The sequence below is a fragment of the Aythya marila genome (assembly GCF_965140915.1).
Source record: "Aythya marila genome assembly, chromosome: 15".
Taxonomy (NCBI): Eukaryota; Metazoa; Chordata; class Aves; order Anseriformes; family Anatidae; genus Aythya; species Aythya marila.
Genome location: NC_139056.1, coordinates 7003423 through 7019530, shown reverse-complemented (window position 1 = coordinate 7019530; position 16108 = coordinate 7003423). Strand labels below are relative to the sequence as shown.

The following is a 16108-nucleotide window of genomic DNA, read 5'->3' as shown; positions in this document are numbered from 1 at the left end:
CACTAAACCAATGAATACATGACAATAATCTGACCTGGTTTTTAGAGCTTCCTTCAGACAGTTTTTTCCTACTTTCAGAATCAAAAGCTAAAACTCAAATATTTTCAAAAATCCATAAGTACTGGTCTGAATTAGTCTTTTATCTATTTGAAGAAGTACATGGGTGCCTCTCACTTATGTGTTTTCTGAGGGAAAGAAGGTTAGAACAGTTAAAACAAATAAATACAGCTCTGGATTTATGTTAACAGAAAGAAAATTGTTAGCTAATTGTATTTTTGTTTCTGATCCTTCTCAGACAAAATGTCCTCATGACAAATTATAGTTAGGCAGAACTGCTTTGATTATTCCTTCACATTAAGAATAATGAGCTCGTGTATACTGTTGGACTGCAACTGAAATCTGAAATCCATGGAATTACAATCCTAATGGATTTTACAGTTCACCTCATAGCAGTTTATTAAAAAAAAAAAAAGTCTTGCAACACACAAATATGTTTATGTGTATTTCCCATATATTCAATAGGTTTGGTAACAAACCATAGTATTACCTCCAAAAGCAGCAATCCCTTTCACACCCTAACTATGACGGAACATTCTGTAGCCTACATTTTAATAGAAAAAAGCTATTAAGATTCCAGAAAATACATATAAATCACATTATAACAAACTTGTTTAAGCTGTTCACTCCACAGCCACTTCCATACATATAAGTTACCACGTGTGCTTATATAAGAACATGGATGAGAGGAAGACCACAGGGATAAAGCCTCTTATTTATAAAATAGAACAGCAAATCCTCTTTCATCCAGTACCTGGGATTTTTTTTTCCTCAACACTTCAGTGTACCAACAAGAATAATTTCCATGGTGACATTCAGACACACAAACAAGAGACCATCTGTCATCAAATGTCTCTCTCGTAACACTAGATTACAAATTACATTACGTACATACAGTTAGTTTATTTTTAATTAAAGTAACAAAACAAAAATTGAACACCAGTCACCTTGTTTATACCTACATACATGAGAAATCCAACATTTATTTACATATTGTAATAAAGCAACTCAGAGCCCTGAATATTAAGATGCACTTACCTTTGTATATTTATTTCTCAACACAGTAAAAGATCACCTGACAGAATGTGCAAGCCTTTTGCTAGGTCTTTTGAGATTTGTAACAGCTTTCATAGCAAATGCTAACTGTGCCTATGAAAATGTTCATGTTTACATTGCTACAACTTACAATCAACAACAGAAGCAAAAATCTGCAGTAAACATGGGCCTCTCCTAGCTCCGCATTTCACTAGAGAAAACGTTACCTATTTTTATTTCATACTTTTGGAAAGAAAATTAAACTGAGTTTCTACAGGAAAAGTAGAGCATGCATAGAGGAGTTGAGAAAAGACTACTTACACTAGTTGTGCTGTTGTAATTCCAAATCTTGATCTTGGATATACCAAAGTCACGTGACCGGGTGGGGTTGCGGATAACAAAGTAAAGTTGGATGGGAGGATGGAAAGGGCACATCCAAAGGAAGCATTCCTTTGTCGTCTAAAAACACATACAAGCAGACTGTCACCAGTACACCTTCTTCCAAAGCAGGATATTTAATTAACTCACCACCCCACAGGAAAAAATCAATTGGAAAAGTAAACGTTTAATAAAACCTGTTATGTTAAGAGCAAAACCTTAACCTTATTTTCAAACAGTAAATCCAACTCTCCTGCCTGTAAGACAGCTCTCAACCTGACTATTAGATAAAGGTCAGCTGCTTGCCTTCCCAAGTGAGACATCTGCATGCTCATGAATGACAGGCAGTCTGCCATGCTTTGGAACTACAGGGTCAAAGCAAGTCCAGTTTATTTTAATCAAATTAATCAGCTTTGCTGGCACTAGAGAGGATCACTGAGCACAATGGACACTGCATAATCATTTCACAATTTCTTAAAGTGCTTGTGCTCCTGTTTTACCATCTAAGGAGGGGAAACATCGAATTTATTTCACTCCCTTTATTTTAATCAGGATTTGCAGATAATTAATTTCACTTGCAGATATATTTCTTGGAGATTTCTATTTTATCTTAAAAAAAATTCAAATATAGCTCTAACATCGATTTTACAGACAACTGACAATCAAGATAGCTTAAATACCAAAGTATGCCTAATTCTGGGCACTGTTCAAGAGTGCTATTTGTACATGTTTAGAAACAGAAAAAGGATGTGTGGCAGTTCAGAAAGAAGCAAGGAATAAAGAGTTTCAAAATCAAACGTCACCCCAAAACAGAGAAGAATAAGGGCAACATGTAAACATACATGTAAACAACATTTCAGTGACCTGAGAAGAGCAGGTAAATTACCTCCCTTCCTAGTTTCAATAATCCATAGTGCATACAGTCACACAGCAGGTACACAAAGCCAATATTTTTCCACATCCTTTCACTTAGAACTGAGCCTTACAGTTTTCCCTATAGATGGTAAATAAAACTTTCCTATCGAGTAATTTAAATATATATCTGATGATGCTAAGGACAGATCTCTGCCTGCCTGCTGAACAAACAGAACCAGTTCTCAGAGTGGTCATCTACCTGTTCAAAGTTCTGATTGTTGATGTCATCTCTGCCCCAGAGGCCTCTCAACAAGCTTTGGGACATCATTGTTACTTTGAATGCATTTGCGGCATAACAACTATACAAGCACCAGAAGGGCTTATTCTTTTTTACATTAAAAAGGAAAGAAAGTCTATTGACATTGAACAATATCCCTCAAACCAGTGAAAACCCAATTCCAGGATCAATTTCAAGGCTACATCATATTATTCGAGTCATATTGTGAACAAGCATGATCAAAAAAAGAATACTGATTCTCCAACAGCAGACAACACGTGATGAAGGTCTTCTCCAGACCTCAGACCTCTTAAGTGAGAACCTGATGGCCTAGAAATCAGTAGGTTCTCTGGGTGTACTGATATAGAGCCAGAGTTACTTTAACAGGCAGACAGCAGACTCAGAGCCAAAACAGACTCTGGAGAGACCCATTTGTACTTCTATCCAGAAGCTCTGTAAAGGCTGCAGATCTTCCAAACAACAGAAGAAATAATCAGCCTGGCTCCAATATGTTGTCTTGAGTGAGACGCAACTTGGAGATAGTATTGTTTGTCAGTAGCATGAGCATACTCATTTCAAAAGAGCTGACACCAGAACTTCAAGATACATTAATGAATCCATGCCGAAACTCAGTCTGCGGAGGACGCTCGTGCTTTATAACATTATACATTAGGTACTCTGCTCTGGAGTCTAGAGTTACCATCTTTGGCATTAACGCTGAAAAAATCTAGCCCCAAAGTTCTTTGAACTATCAGGGTGAACCTGAAATGCCAGGAGTACTCGTTGTATTTGAGCTGGATCAAAGCAAAAAGTGAGAGCAGGAACCTTTGTCTTTAGATTTTCTGAGAGATTGGCCTCTGATACATTGCTTTGTGGGGGCACTGAAGGTATGCCCGATGCAAAGGAAAGGAAGGCTTGAGCCTTGAGGAAATCAACAATTTAAAGGACTATGTTACACTGTAATCAGTTAAAAATAAAATATCATGGCTTAAGAATAATGGGATATGTGAATATATGAAAAATGCTGTATAATGGATTAATAATTACATTACTACACAGTATATAACTATCCAGAAAGACTGAGAATCACAACTACTACTACTTAGTGTAAACCGGCACAGAGCATGGCCTATAAACGAGACAAGGCATTTATGACACACAAACTACAACTTCCAGGAGACAGCAAGAAAGATGCTACAAGTAGAAATATTTGTCTGGAAATAACATTCCATACTGAGTTTCAATTAACTTTTAGAGTATTACACATTTGCCCCCTTTCTATTTTCATTCACCCTGCAAGTCGAAGAGTATCACTAGCACGAAATGCACTAAAACTTGTACTTTTAAAAGACTAAGTCATTTAGTAAATTCAACCACTAATATCATACTCATTTTTATTAGAATCCTAGCTCTGAAGTCCCACGGTGAGTTTCGAACACTTTATATCATCAGTATGTCAAAACACATACAGCAAATCCCAAGAACAACTGAAAATATGGCAGTATGAAGAGCTATGAAGTTTTCTGATCTCTGCAGTAGCACCAGAATTTCACAGAATCACAGAACTGTAGGGGTTGGAAGGGACCTCAAGAGATCATCGGGTCCAACCCCCTCGCTAAAGCAGTTTCCCTAGAGCAGGTTGCACAGGGAGGTGTCCAGATGGACCTTTAATATCTCCAGAGAAGGAGACCCCACAACCTCCCTGGGCAGCCTGTCCCAGTGCTCCGTCACCCTCACCGTGAATTAGTTCTTTCACATGTTGGTGCGGAACTTTCTGTGCTCCATTTTGTTGCCATTGCCCCTTGTCCTGTCCCCACAAACCACTGAAAAGAAGTTGGCCAAATCCCTCTGTCTCCCACACTTAAGGGATTTATAGACATTTATAAGATCCCCTCTCAGTCTTTTCTCAAAGCTGAACAGAGCCAGGTCTCTCAGCCTTTCCTCACAGGGGAGACGGTCCAGGACCTGTGTCATCTTTGTGGCCCTCCACTGGACTCTTTCCAGGAGATCTCTGCCTTTTTTGTACTGTATTTCATTTCAGTTATTGAGATTTCATTGTCTTCAGTACGTAAAAGCACCTCATCTTACTATCTAACAGGAGATCTATGAAGTAGTTTTCTTTACCACACCATACATTTTTCTTAATCTCTTGTTCAAAAGCACCTACCTAACCATCCTTATTCTTCCACGGTCCTTCTCTAGGTAAAAGCATAACAAGGGGACAGGAGAAAAGAAGTACATTTCAGTCTTAAGTTTGCAGTCTTAAGTTTACTGAAATTCACATTTAATAAACGGAAGAAAAAGCAGTGAAGCTCCTATACCTTCAGATCACAGGTAGTACTTGGTTTAACAGCAGATGTAATGTAAAAAATGCAAAATTTCTTGTCCTTAAAGTTTTGTGATCTTGTTCTACGGATACTATAATTATATTACAATAGTTTAAAAACTGAATGTGTTCCTTCACCCAAGATAATATCACAGTGTTTATATATAAAGAGGCACAGATAAATGTGTCTCCCTCCAATTGCTAAGTTAACTAAGTCAAATAAATTTATCAAATTCTGTTCAAAAATATTACAACTGAATACCAACATCTTGTACAGGAAAGCTGGATTTGTTAATAATAAATTGCAATTTTTATGTTTTTAATTTTCAGATAGCTGTTCTGCAAGTCAGGTTCAAAATGAAATCATGCAATCAAACAAAAAACCTTAGCGATGGAATATTACAGAAATAGTAAAATAAGAAGTTGTTACATTCCGGACTAAGCTGTCTTACATTTAAGTTCTGATTGACCAAGCAGCACAAATCTCCTGGGTAGTCAGCATTTCGAATGTCCACATCATGAGGAGACACAAATATCTTTTCATTGCATAAATCAAAGAATTCCACCTCTCTCAAGCCAACATTTTCTGGATTTCCCCAGTTCGAAAGAAGTTCCATAGTCACATAAATGGCATCTCGTACTTCCACACTTGTCATCTGGACCCAAATGAAATAGAACAATTTGACAAAACAACAAAGCCTGCAGCAACATGAAGACTGTTAATACTACAATGCTGACAATTCAGAAGCAAAATGCCTTTAAACACAAAGCTATCTGGATGATATTTAATCAATTATTCTGGACTCTAATAATTCTGTCCCACACCAACTAATAAACCTATAGCAGGGTAAGAGAACAGAACTTATCACCCTCTTAGATTTCATCCACTCCAAACCTAAGGAGAAAACTGCTCTCTGTTTTGTCTTCTTCATTTGTCATTCTGATGAAAAGAGGAACGAGTTTTCTGCTCACAGAATAACACGTGAGCTGAGATTACAAACTATACTGTAAAACTTTAGGGTAAGAGTCAAAAACAGGAGGCATGAGCAACATGAATTATATTTTATGGCTTTTAAGTTTTTCAAATATTGTTTATTAAACATTTTTGTCAATTCACATATTTGGTAAGAGTTAAAAATACCACTATCGCAGAGACTGCAGGTTTCTAAGATACATTCTACTAGCAGAACTGTTTCCATCTTAATTTAAAAAAAATAAAAAAAAAAAAACACAAACACAAAATGTGCAGATTTGTACAAGCCAGCACAAGCTCACTGATATTTGATGTTTTGCCTCCCACATGATGTAAGAGCATGAAGCATAGAGACAGCTAAACAACTTCCATATCTCTTGCCAATAAGCAGTCCAGTAGAACCAGACTACCAGGAGACAAGTGGGAGAAGGAATTTATATAGATAAGATCTCTAAAAGAGAAACTTCTGTTGAAGAACCTTTGCTATCCTTTGCTTTAGATCACCTTGATGATTAACAAAGGGCCTTATTCTTACTGACTAACAAGCAGTAATCTGTTTTACTACACAAATTATAAGGTCTATTAAAAGCATGAATAAGCAGAGACCACTACACTACAACAGGCCTGCACCCAAGATAGCACCCATTAAATGTGCTGACATATTTAAAGAGATGCATCAAATCACTATGGCTAAGTCATCCAAAATGTGTTAGAGCTCATGTAAGCTGGTAAACATCAGCATGTTCTCAGGAAAAACTGAGAGATTTCTCCGAGTACCAGCTGCTTTGACACTCTTGACTAAGAAAGTAAATAGTTTAGGTGTATTTCTGTGTAGTTTTACGTTATCATTACGGAAGCAATGCTTTTCTACTACAACAAATATACTGAAGAAACAGATTTATTGACTGTTAGGAATGAAAGAAATTAAATGATTTAGATAAACAAAATAATCTGGTTACATGGATTTCTTGCAATGGCTCTATGGAATGAAGCCTGACAACCTCTTAAAAATATCAAGAAGTTGGGACCCTCTTTAGCAATCTGAATTTTTCATCATTTTCACCAGAGAAACACAAATTATGTTGCTAAATCATCACAAGGAGGAGTCAAGGATGTATCCAACACTAGAACACAACTCTCAAGAGGAGAAAAGGCACCCTAAGCAAGATGAGAACATCAGTGGGGTCTTCAAAAAGCCCTACCACAGCAGAGAAGAAAACAACTATCACTTCTATAGCAGAAAGTGCTACACAGAAACAGTTGTAGTAAATGTGAACTAAAGAGGTCCTTTATGTTCCCTTCTACCTTACAGACTACAAGAATTAAGTAATCCAAAGAGGTACCTACTAATAAGACGAAGAACAGAGAGCTGCTTTCTAAGGCTTTGAAGTGGACTGCAATTTAAGAGGATGATAAATTCTCTACTATTACCTTGCCATAGCTTTATTAGTTGATGTAAGGCAGAATTGGTGGAATGCCGATCATTCAATGCACTTGTATTTCAGTGGTACTGGCAAGGATCAGTTATGGTGCGCATATACACAGACCTTCTCTCTTAAAATGGAATCTGCTTCAGATTTTTCATCAGAAAGGAATATTTCATTGTCACAAGCAGAATGGCTCTCAGTCTCCTGAAGGATTTTCAGAAGTTTCTGTTGTTGTCTGAAACACACATTCTTTTATATGTTATTTCCTTATAATTCTTGCATTTTTAAGAAACAGTTTCATTCGTGTGAAGGTGAAGAGATGATAGGATGAACCCACACAGCCCACAGAACAATCTCACATATACCCATGCTGAATGACAACTGTTGCAGCATCCCACCTTAGATACACACAGTCTAGTTAGAAGACTGGGCTCCAGTTCTCTGAAGCAGTCTGAGAAAGTAATACACAGGAAATACAAACAGAAGTACATGGTTAATACAGACTGCTGGCAGTTCAGTTCTGATTCACAGCCATTAGCCCAAGGCTAGAACCTTCTCTATGTTTTTGTCAATACTTGCCCAAAATCTTGGGCATCTAGAGACTATTGGGTGTGGTGGTGCCCAGTACTGAAAAATATCCCATCAGAAAAGGAAGCTAGCCTTAAAGGAAATATACATACCTGCTTCCAAAAGGACAAATTCTCTCAACAGCTTCTGTGAGTGCAGCCCTTGCCTGACTTTTTTCTGAAGGTTCATCCATTGCAGAGAGAACAGATAAAACAGAAAACTCCTATGTAAGAAAAAAATAAACATTTCATTCACATTGTTCTCAGCTAATCTTAGCTAATCTGTAACTCTAAACATGTAGTTAAAACAGAGAAAAAGCCCATCAGTTTTTACAACGCTATAGGTTCTTTCTCTACCTGCACACCACTGCTTAAGTATACGCTGATCCCTTTGCGATTTTTCCTAAACATTTGCTGGTAGCTTCTGTTAGAGACAGAATATACAGCATGGTGAACAACTAGTCAGATGAGGAATGGCAGTCCTTCTGTTCTTAGGTCATTTCTATCTCTCTGATTTTCGAAGACTAAGAGAACTTTAAAATGCTTAGAAGTGAATTACTTCTTCAATGTTATGCATTGTTATACATCTAAATATCAAAGGCCAAGTTTTTACAATTCCTTCATTGTGTAGTAGAATTAAACTACTTCTGGAAGATCATTTAGGTCAGCTTCAGGACAGGGGGCTTTTGAAACTCCTTCTCAAGTGTCAAGGTAACGTTACATCTGTTTTAAATATTACTTCATTATTTTTTAAGAATAACAGTCAGAACGCCAGCACGCAGATACTTATAGTTTTGTGATTTCTTTCCAATGAATGTTCTCACATAATGTATCTCAAAAACAGGAGAACTAAGACTGAAGAATTGACCTAGATTGCAACAACACCATGTTTAAAGTACTCACCTAAAATAAAAGAACATTTTATCCTTGGCTCCTGACCAAAACCCCCCAGAAACTTATTGTTGACTCAGAAATGACAGTGGATACAGATTCACCATAGCATTATCTCACAAATTCAGGGACAACATTTTAGGTTAAAGCAGTGCTGTCTCAGAATTCAAATGAGTAAATCCAAAAGGCAATACGCACATCTCTTTTCCTTCCTGTATATGTGGGGGTCCCAAACACCAAACTAGAAGCAGACTTTAACTCCATGAACACTGTCCAAAACAGACAGTTCTGTAAATTTCAGTTTATGCCCAAATTTCTTTATCTACTTTCTTTTTGTTAAGAGAACCGAGGTATTATTACAACTAATCATCGGCTAGGACAATCAGGACAAACTTCCCAATTCTTTGTCTAAACAAGGAATAATAGTTGGATCTGAATCTGAAAGGAGTAGATTTTCACTTATTTCCTTGTTTATTTAAGAATTTTTTAATTGCCTTTGATAAGAGATATACACAAATTGCACACCTTACAATCTGCATATGTATTAATAGGAAACTGTGCTCATATTAATGAGTTCAGTAGGAAGGTAGGATTTATTGGCATGGAAGTAACGTATTATGTTGCTTAAGAAGCTTCCAGAAACAGAATTGTTCAAATGGGTCTGTAGCTGTGTATTTGACTGTATAGACATATCATGTGACTGGTCTATCACTTGTTTGGTGATCCATGAAATTAAGAGTGCATTACGGGATGGTATCCCAAGGAAGCAGATTTAAAAAACAAAACAAAACAAAGACCCCGTATGGAAGAACAATACAAATCCAACTACAGTTGAGAGACATCACTGTTCATTCTTACACAACCTTATAATTATGTACGAATTTTAGGATTATAATTCATGTTTAAGGAAAGAATGTCTTTTTTTTTTGTACTTGATCAAACATCAATTTTGCCATACCTTTTGAGGATATGTGGAAACAAACTGTCTTTTCAAATCTCTCTGCAAGACTTCATTTTCAATTTGCATAGCCTTAACCACAGCTGAAACAGAGAGATCAGAATCCTTCTCACACACATTCTTTCGAGCTGATGAAAGTGGTCTTTCTGGTCGACTTAATGGTCCTGCCAAAAGAAGGAATGGGTCCAGCCATACAGATATGGAACATTACAACAGCATACATTTGAAACATCCACTTCAGTTACTGAAACAGAGCTATGTTAATAGTCTGTAACCATCCCAAGCAAGGCTGAATTGCTCCAATTTGTTGTCCTACGTTAGGACTCCACATCTACTTTAGACAACAGCTGAAACTGTAAAACTGAAAAGAGGAAAGAAAAGTGACAAATGAGAAATGGCATTTTTAAGCTTTAAAGTGCTTTTGCACTTTTCTTTTTCTTCAGATAATTAATGGAAGTGCCTTGTAACAGTTAAATGAAAAAGAAATGCTTAAAATTTCAGCACAACAACGTTTTTCAGTGAAACCTGGGTAATTCAGCTGTTTTGGAGGAATCCGAAGACTCTTCTAAAAAAACAAACAAACAAACAAAAAAAAAAAAAACAAAAAACAAAAAAACAAAAAAAAAACAAAAACAAACAAACAAAAAAAAACAAACAAACAAAAAAAAAAAAGATGTGGTTTAACCTGGCAAGCAACTAAGCACCACACAGCCATTCACTCACCCTCCCTCCCACCCAGGATGAGGAGAGGGAATCAAAAAAAAAGTGAAAGCTTGTGGGTTGAGATAAAGACAGTTTATTGGGACAGAAAAGAAAGGAAAATAATAATGATAAGAGTACTACTACTACTAACATGTACAAAAGAAGTGATGCACAATGCAATTGCTCACCACCTGCTGACTGATGCCCAGCCTATCCCTGTACAGCAGTTTTCCCCCACCCTGGCCAGCCCCCCCCATATTAATTGTTCAGCATGATATTATATGGCATGGAATACCCCTTTGGCCAGTTGGGGTCAGCTGTCCTGAGTCTGTCCCCTCCCAGCTCCTGCTGCACCCCCAGCCTGCCCACTGGCAGGACAACGTGAGAAGCTGAAATATCCTTGGCTTAGTGTAAGCACTGTTTTGCAATAATTAAAACATCAGTGTGGTATCAACATTATTCTCATCCTAAATCCCAAACACAGCACCATTCCAGCTACTAAGAGGAAAATTAACTCTATCCTAGCCGAAACCAGGACACAAAACCAAGTATGACCTTACCAACTAAGCAGTCAAAAATGCCCGAACACGCACCCATCTTCCCAAACACACAACAGAAAAATAGAAATATCACAGCCTGGAAACAGATTTATGGGTTTAGAGGAGAGGAAAATAAAGTTTGTTATTTTCACTTGCTTTTTTTAAGGGAAAAAAAAAATGAAGTGAGATTTGGATACATTAATATCCTACAACATCTTCAGGTGTAGAACCAAGTCCTTTTTATTCTGCCTGCAGTCCATCAACTAGTGTGACTGATGAGGCTTGTTTCTTGTTTAGAATCTGTTATGTTTATCTGTCAGGTTTGCATCTGTATATTTTGTTTATGACTTTCCCCTTTTCCTTAGGATCCCATTTGACAAGATCCTCGATCAGATCATCTTACTGAATTAAACATTCCCCCATTCCACATGCCCTTATCAGTTAGTGTGACTGACTAGGTTTGGTTCTTTCTGCCTCCCTTATTTGCCAGTCTGGTCTGTGTCTCTGTATGTTGTCTATGGATTCCTCACCTGCTTACTAAAAGGAAAATGAGGAAAAAAAGAGAAAAGCTGATATTGTAAAGGTCCCTAACCAGACACACTTACAGAAGCAGTGATTCTCCTTCCACATGCAGTTACACAGGTGGGCACAAAGAATGGGACAGGACACCAGTATCACAGCACAGTACCGTTTTAGACATGCACATTACTAAATTTTGATTCCATTCCACTACTCCTGCAATATTTGTTGAAGATGATATTAGCACCATTTACTGTTATGCTCTACTGTGCTTAAGTACTGTCTTTGCACCCATCTATCATTTGTCTACCCAAAGCAGCAAGAAAGCTGTTTTTTTCTGCTGTGGGAAAACCATGTTCATTTCCTGCTGTAAATGCATTGTGTAAGTATTTCAACAAGGGCTAAATTCCTAACTTTAGGACACACTTCTGTTAATACCATAAGGAATAGATCTCCATCAGGAAAATGAGAAACACAGAGCAAGTACAAGGAACAAAAGGAAAATAAAGTCTTAGGGTGCGGAAGCAAAAAGAGAAGGAAGGTAATAAAGATACATCTGAAGACCAAAGTGTACAAGCTCTAGACTTTCTCACAGTTTTACAAAAGTTAAAACTCCTGAGGTACTAAAAACAACACAAAAAGACAACAGCTAAGAAAAATTTCATTATGACAGATGTGCACTGAAATTACACCCAAACCAATGGGGAAAAAAGCATGAAAACTCTCCTTATTGACATTATATATTCTTATTTCTTACTATAGCAAATTCTTTCATGTCTTTCCAGCTGCAAGGACTCAGCAGAGAGTGGCCGACTGATTTTATTTTTTACCACAACTGGTCTGACAGGAATGTACATTTCAGCATTATCTTTTCTTTTTGCTGAGAGAACTCGTACTGGCTTCAATTCTGCAAGATAATAAGGAAACAGGAAAAAAAAAAATCAACTTCAGAGATATTAGGGAACAGTCAGCCAGGAAAAATTTATTGGACCTTAAATACTAAAGTTTTGCCACTTTAATTATGCTGGCATAGGTAAAGTGATAACCCATCTTTCCTTCCTTTTACTGACGCGATTCTATTGATGTATTAATACATATGCATGGCTTGCACTGACCTAGCGAAACAAAATGAAATATTTCACTGTGAAGTATGTTAGACCAGTATATCCTGACTGCAGCAGGTATTTTTCAGCATTACTGAAAAAACAAAACAAAAAAAAAAAAAAAAAAAAAAAGCACAAGAAACCAAGTCATTAATTAATATAGTTGTACCAAAAAATATCTTAAAACTGTCTTATTAAGAAGTTCCAAAGTGGGAGAGGGTTGCATAGTGCATTTCATAAGAACAGTTATCTACTCTTTCATTTGAGAATTATTAACAATTCCTTTGCTTGCATCACAGCTTTGAAACTTCTCACTAGAAAAAATAAAATCACATATCTTGTTCACGCTGCCACTGTGCCCCTTGTTCCTCTCCTGTCTTCTGCTGCTGCCTTTCCACACACTACTCATTTCCATGATATTAAGAAGAGCAAAAGAACACTCCTTTACTCAATTCATGCAAAGATTTTTTCCTCTCTACTTGACCAATTAACTACAGATGAAGAAAAAAAAAAAAAAAAGAACAATGGAACAATGAATGTATCTGAAATAGGTTGGGAAACTAAGTCTGGTTTCTCCCTGAACTTTCTACTTTTAACAAGCTAATTGTCTATGAGATCTAGTGACTGGTTCTGGGCTTGGACACTGAGGTCTCCAAAGAAGACCTGATGGGGTTGGGGGGTAGGGAGGGGAGTAGCTAAAAATCCATCTGGCAAATTGACAGATCTACAATCAAGCTTAAATAGCACATGCTATGATAACAGGCATCCAGCACCCAAAAATGTGAAATGGAGGAAGCTGAGACTAGGAAAATTTGGCTGCTCTGATTACTGCAAAAACAGTTCCAAAATATACTTTCAAAAGTCTCTTGAGAAATCTCAATCTGAGACAATTGTTGTTCAGGTGTCTAGACCTGGTGATGCAAGTGGGTTTACCAGGGCTATATCTTGGTTATCCCTGAAAAAAAAAAAAATAAATAAACATAGAGTCCCAGAAAAATGGAAGAAATCAAAGAATGACAATAAATTTCTGTTTACATCTCCCCACACATGCCAGAGCCAGCAGAGCTGCTCTGACAGTGAATAAGTCTGCATGAGAATCTTCAACAACAAAGTAACGGGAAAGCAAAACATAAGGAAGTCACATCAAAGGAGCAGCACAAGAACCTGCCTGACAGTGGCCAGATGAGGGCACACTCTGAGCACACAGTCCCAGAGTAACACGCTCCTCAAGAAACACTGACCAGTCCTTTAAGGACTTCTTGGACAGGAAGATGCGTGTAAAACATTTTTAACAAACAACAGCGTCCCCATCATCTTCCATGAAGTTGTGTAAATCTTTCTTGAATGCACTTAAAATTTGGCTGTCACATCATTTGGCACTGGGAGCTACAATTAATTTGTATTTGCTTTAGACTTGCTGCCTGAAAACATCGTTGCTGCTCTCAGTCCTTGCATTACAAATGAAAGTGATTAATATACTAGCACCATATGCTATTTTATAGAGCTCAGTCCAATCCCTTCTGCATTTCTAGAATCAAACATCTCTCTTCACAATGAAAAATTATTGCTTCCTTTGTTACTCCTTGCATAAAAGTTTCTGTTGTATTCCAGTTTACAATTGTTACACTCCACTGTACCTTTTACATTTAGAAAAGACTTGATTCCTTTCAATCAAGTCCACTCAAAGGCTAATTAAGCTGGAGACCTGGTATGTTCTCCAACCTCAGTGCTCAGTAAAGCACAACACATGGGCATGGTTGGAGGAGAGCTGGAGCCCAGGGTCATCACAGCAGCGAAATAGATCTTCAAGTAAAAGCAGAAACCATGAAACTTCTGCAACTTCCCATTAGGAAGAAAAAAAAGGAAAAAAAAAGCAGATGAGGTATTCTGGGGGGCGGAGGAGATCATAGTTCAGTGCCTTAGAAATATTACACTTACCTGGAACATGAGAATCATCTTAAGACGATGCACGTGCATCAGATACATGTATGCACACCTGATAAGTGCATATTACAAACAGGATGGATGAAGAGACAAGCAGTTTAGGTACCCCTAACCCCATCATGATACAACACCTCCAGAAAAGCCTTGATGCTTTACGTGATGTGGATTCTCTGAGACAATCCCAAGGAATTTCAGAAGGAAAGCCAATCTGAGGAAGGGATGTTGGATAGCAGAAACGAAGAGACATTATAAATAAAATGGGTGAAGAATGAGGAGTTAAAATGTCGGCACAAGTTTTAGATAGCATTTTTAAAGAGCTATTTTTTCAACTGTGGCAAACATTTGTGCTAACAAAAATAAACAGTAAAGACCTATCATGTGAAACACAGTGAGCTACTGAGGAAGCAATAAGAGAAATTTCTGAGTGGAAAACCATGATTCTGAATCAGTGGAAAAGGCAGCTGAGAAGAACTGAGCTACCCTGGTATACACTTATTCATACACAGTCCTGCAAATAGCACATTAAGAAACAAAACAGGAAGTTCTCAGATACTACTAATACAGAAATACTCTGCCCTTGGAGTAGCAGTCTGCAACAACATTACCATTTTGTTTAATATACTGTTAACACTTAAAAACAAAAAAAATTTCCTGAACACCTGGAATTCATTCACAGAAATGCTAGGTCTCGTGCTGTACAGGTTCAGACTGGGTGATGCAGTCATTCGCTCTGATTTATATCATTATGTAAAAGCTGGACCTACAGCCCAGGAACCAGAGAGAGTGTCTACTGTATGCCTTCTGTATTCAGAAGCAAGTATTTATTTGTCAAAAACAGTTAAGCTTTTCTGCATATTACTTTCACTGTAACATAATACAGAAACTAATTTCTTTTCTTTTTTTTTTTCTTTTTTTTTTTTTATTTTTGTTATTTTTTCCTCCCCATGTTGGTCCTGAAACCTGCATCCCTGAGGACTTCAAACTCATTAGTGCAACCTTGAGAGAAAAGCTGGTCTAGAAGGCTGAAGCTACAGCTGGAAGTGGAAGCAGCTGTCAACACTGAGAAGCCATGTACGCCTACAGCCTCAGTTGTCTTTCCTCTAGCAAACAGCACAGCAAATCCCAGTGTACAGCTCCCTTGGGCATAAGAGATCCCTACCAGATGAGAACAAATAACCAGCTATGTTATGATCTCATCTCTGACAGCAGCAAGGAATATAGAACAGGGAGGAATATAGAATATATGGTGCAATTCTTCACCATGCTGAAGCTTGCAGCTAGCTCATAAAGTACAATGAATTTGCTACCCATTAATTTGTTAAAACTGCTCCTGAAGCCATCAATATATTTTACCTTCTAAATACCCTATGGCAATGATTGTCATATTTATTTACCCATCACTGTTATAGGATGTCTATCCATATATACGTACAAATTGAATGTTGTACCTCTGATTTTAACTATACACAGGCTCAGTGTGGATTCTGGGACTACGAGAAACAGGCTATCATCTTTGTATCTTTATAATCTATTAACTTATACTTAAAAACAAAAAAAA

At 37.3% G+C, this 16108-nt stretch overlaps 1 protein-coding gene across 5 annotated transcripts in view; it reads right to left on the bottom strand.

Annotated features, from left to right (window-relative positions):
• The window catches only part of KATNIP (katanin interacting protein), a 72658-nt gene that overhangs the window by 43543 nt on the left and 13007 nt on the right, over window positions 1-16108 (bottom strand). For 3 of the 5 annotated variants that reach the window (XM_082772831.1, XM_082772830.1, XM_082772832.1), the window contains exons 7-12: window positions 12261-12410; window positions 9744-9907; window positions 8009-8118; window positions 7449-7563; window positions 5381-5584; window positions 1414-1551 (exon numbers count right to left, since the gene is read on the bottom strand). In XM_082772831.1, coding sequence (XP_082628957.1) covers window positions 1414-1551; window positions 5381-5584; window positions 7449-7563; window positions 8009-8118; window positions 9744-9907; window positions 12261-12410 — 881 coding nt within the window. Of the gene's footprint in view, window positions 1-1413; window positions 1552-5380; window positions 5585-7448; window positions 7564-8008; window positions 8119-9743; window positions 9908-12260; window positions 12411-12618; window positions 12701-14544; window positions 14645-16108 lie in introns of those variants that run through there. The other 2 variants (XM_082772833.1, XM_082772834.1) reach the window with 2 other exon arrangements.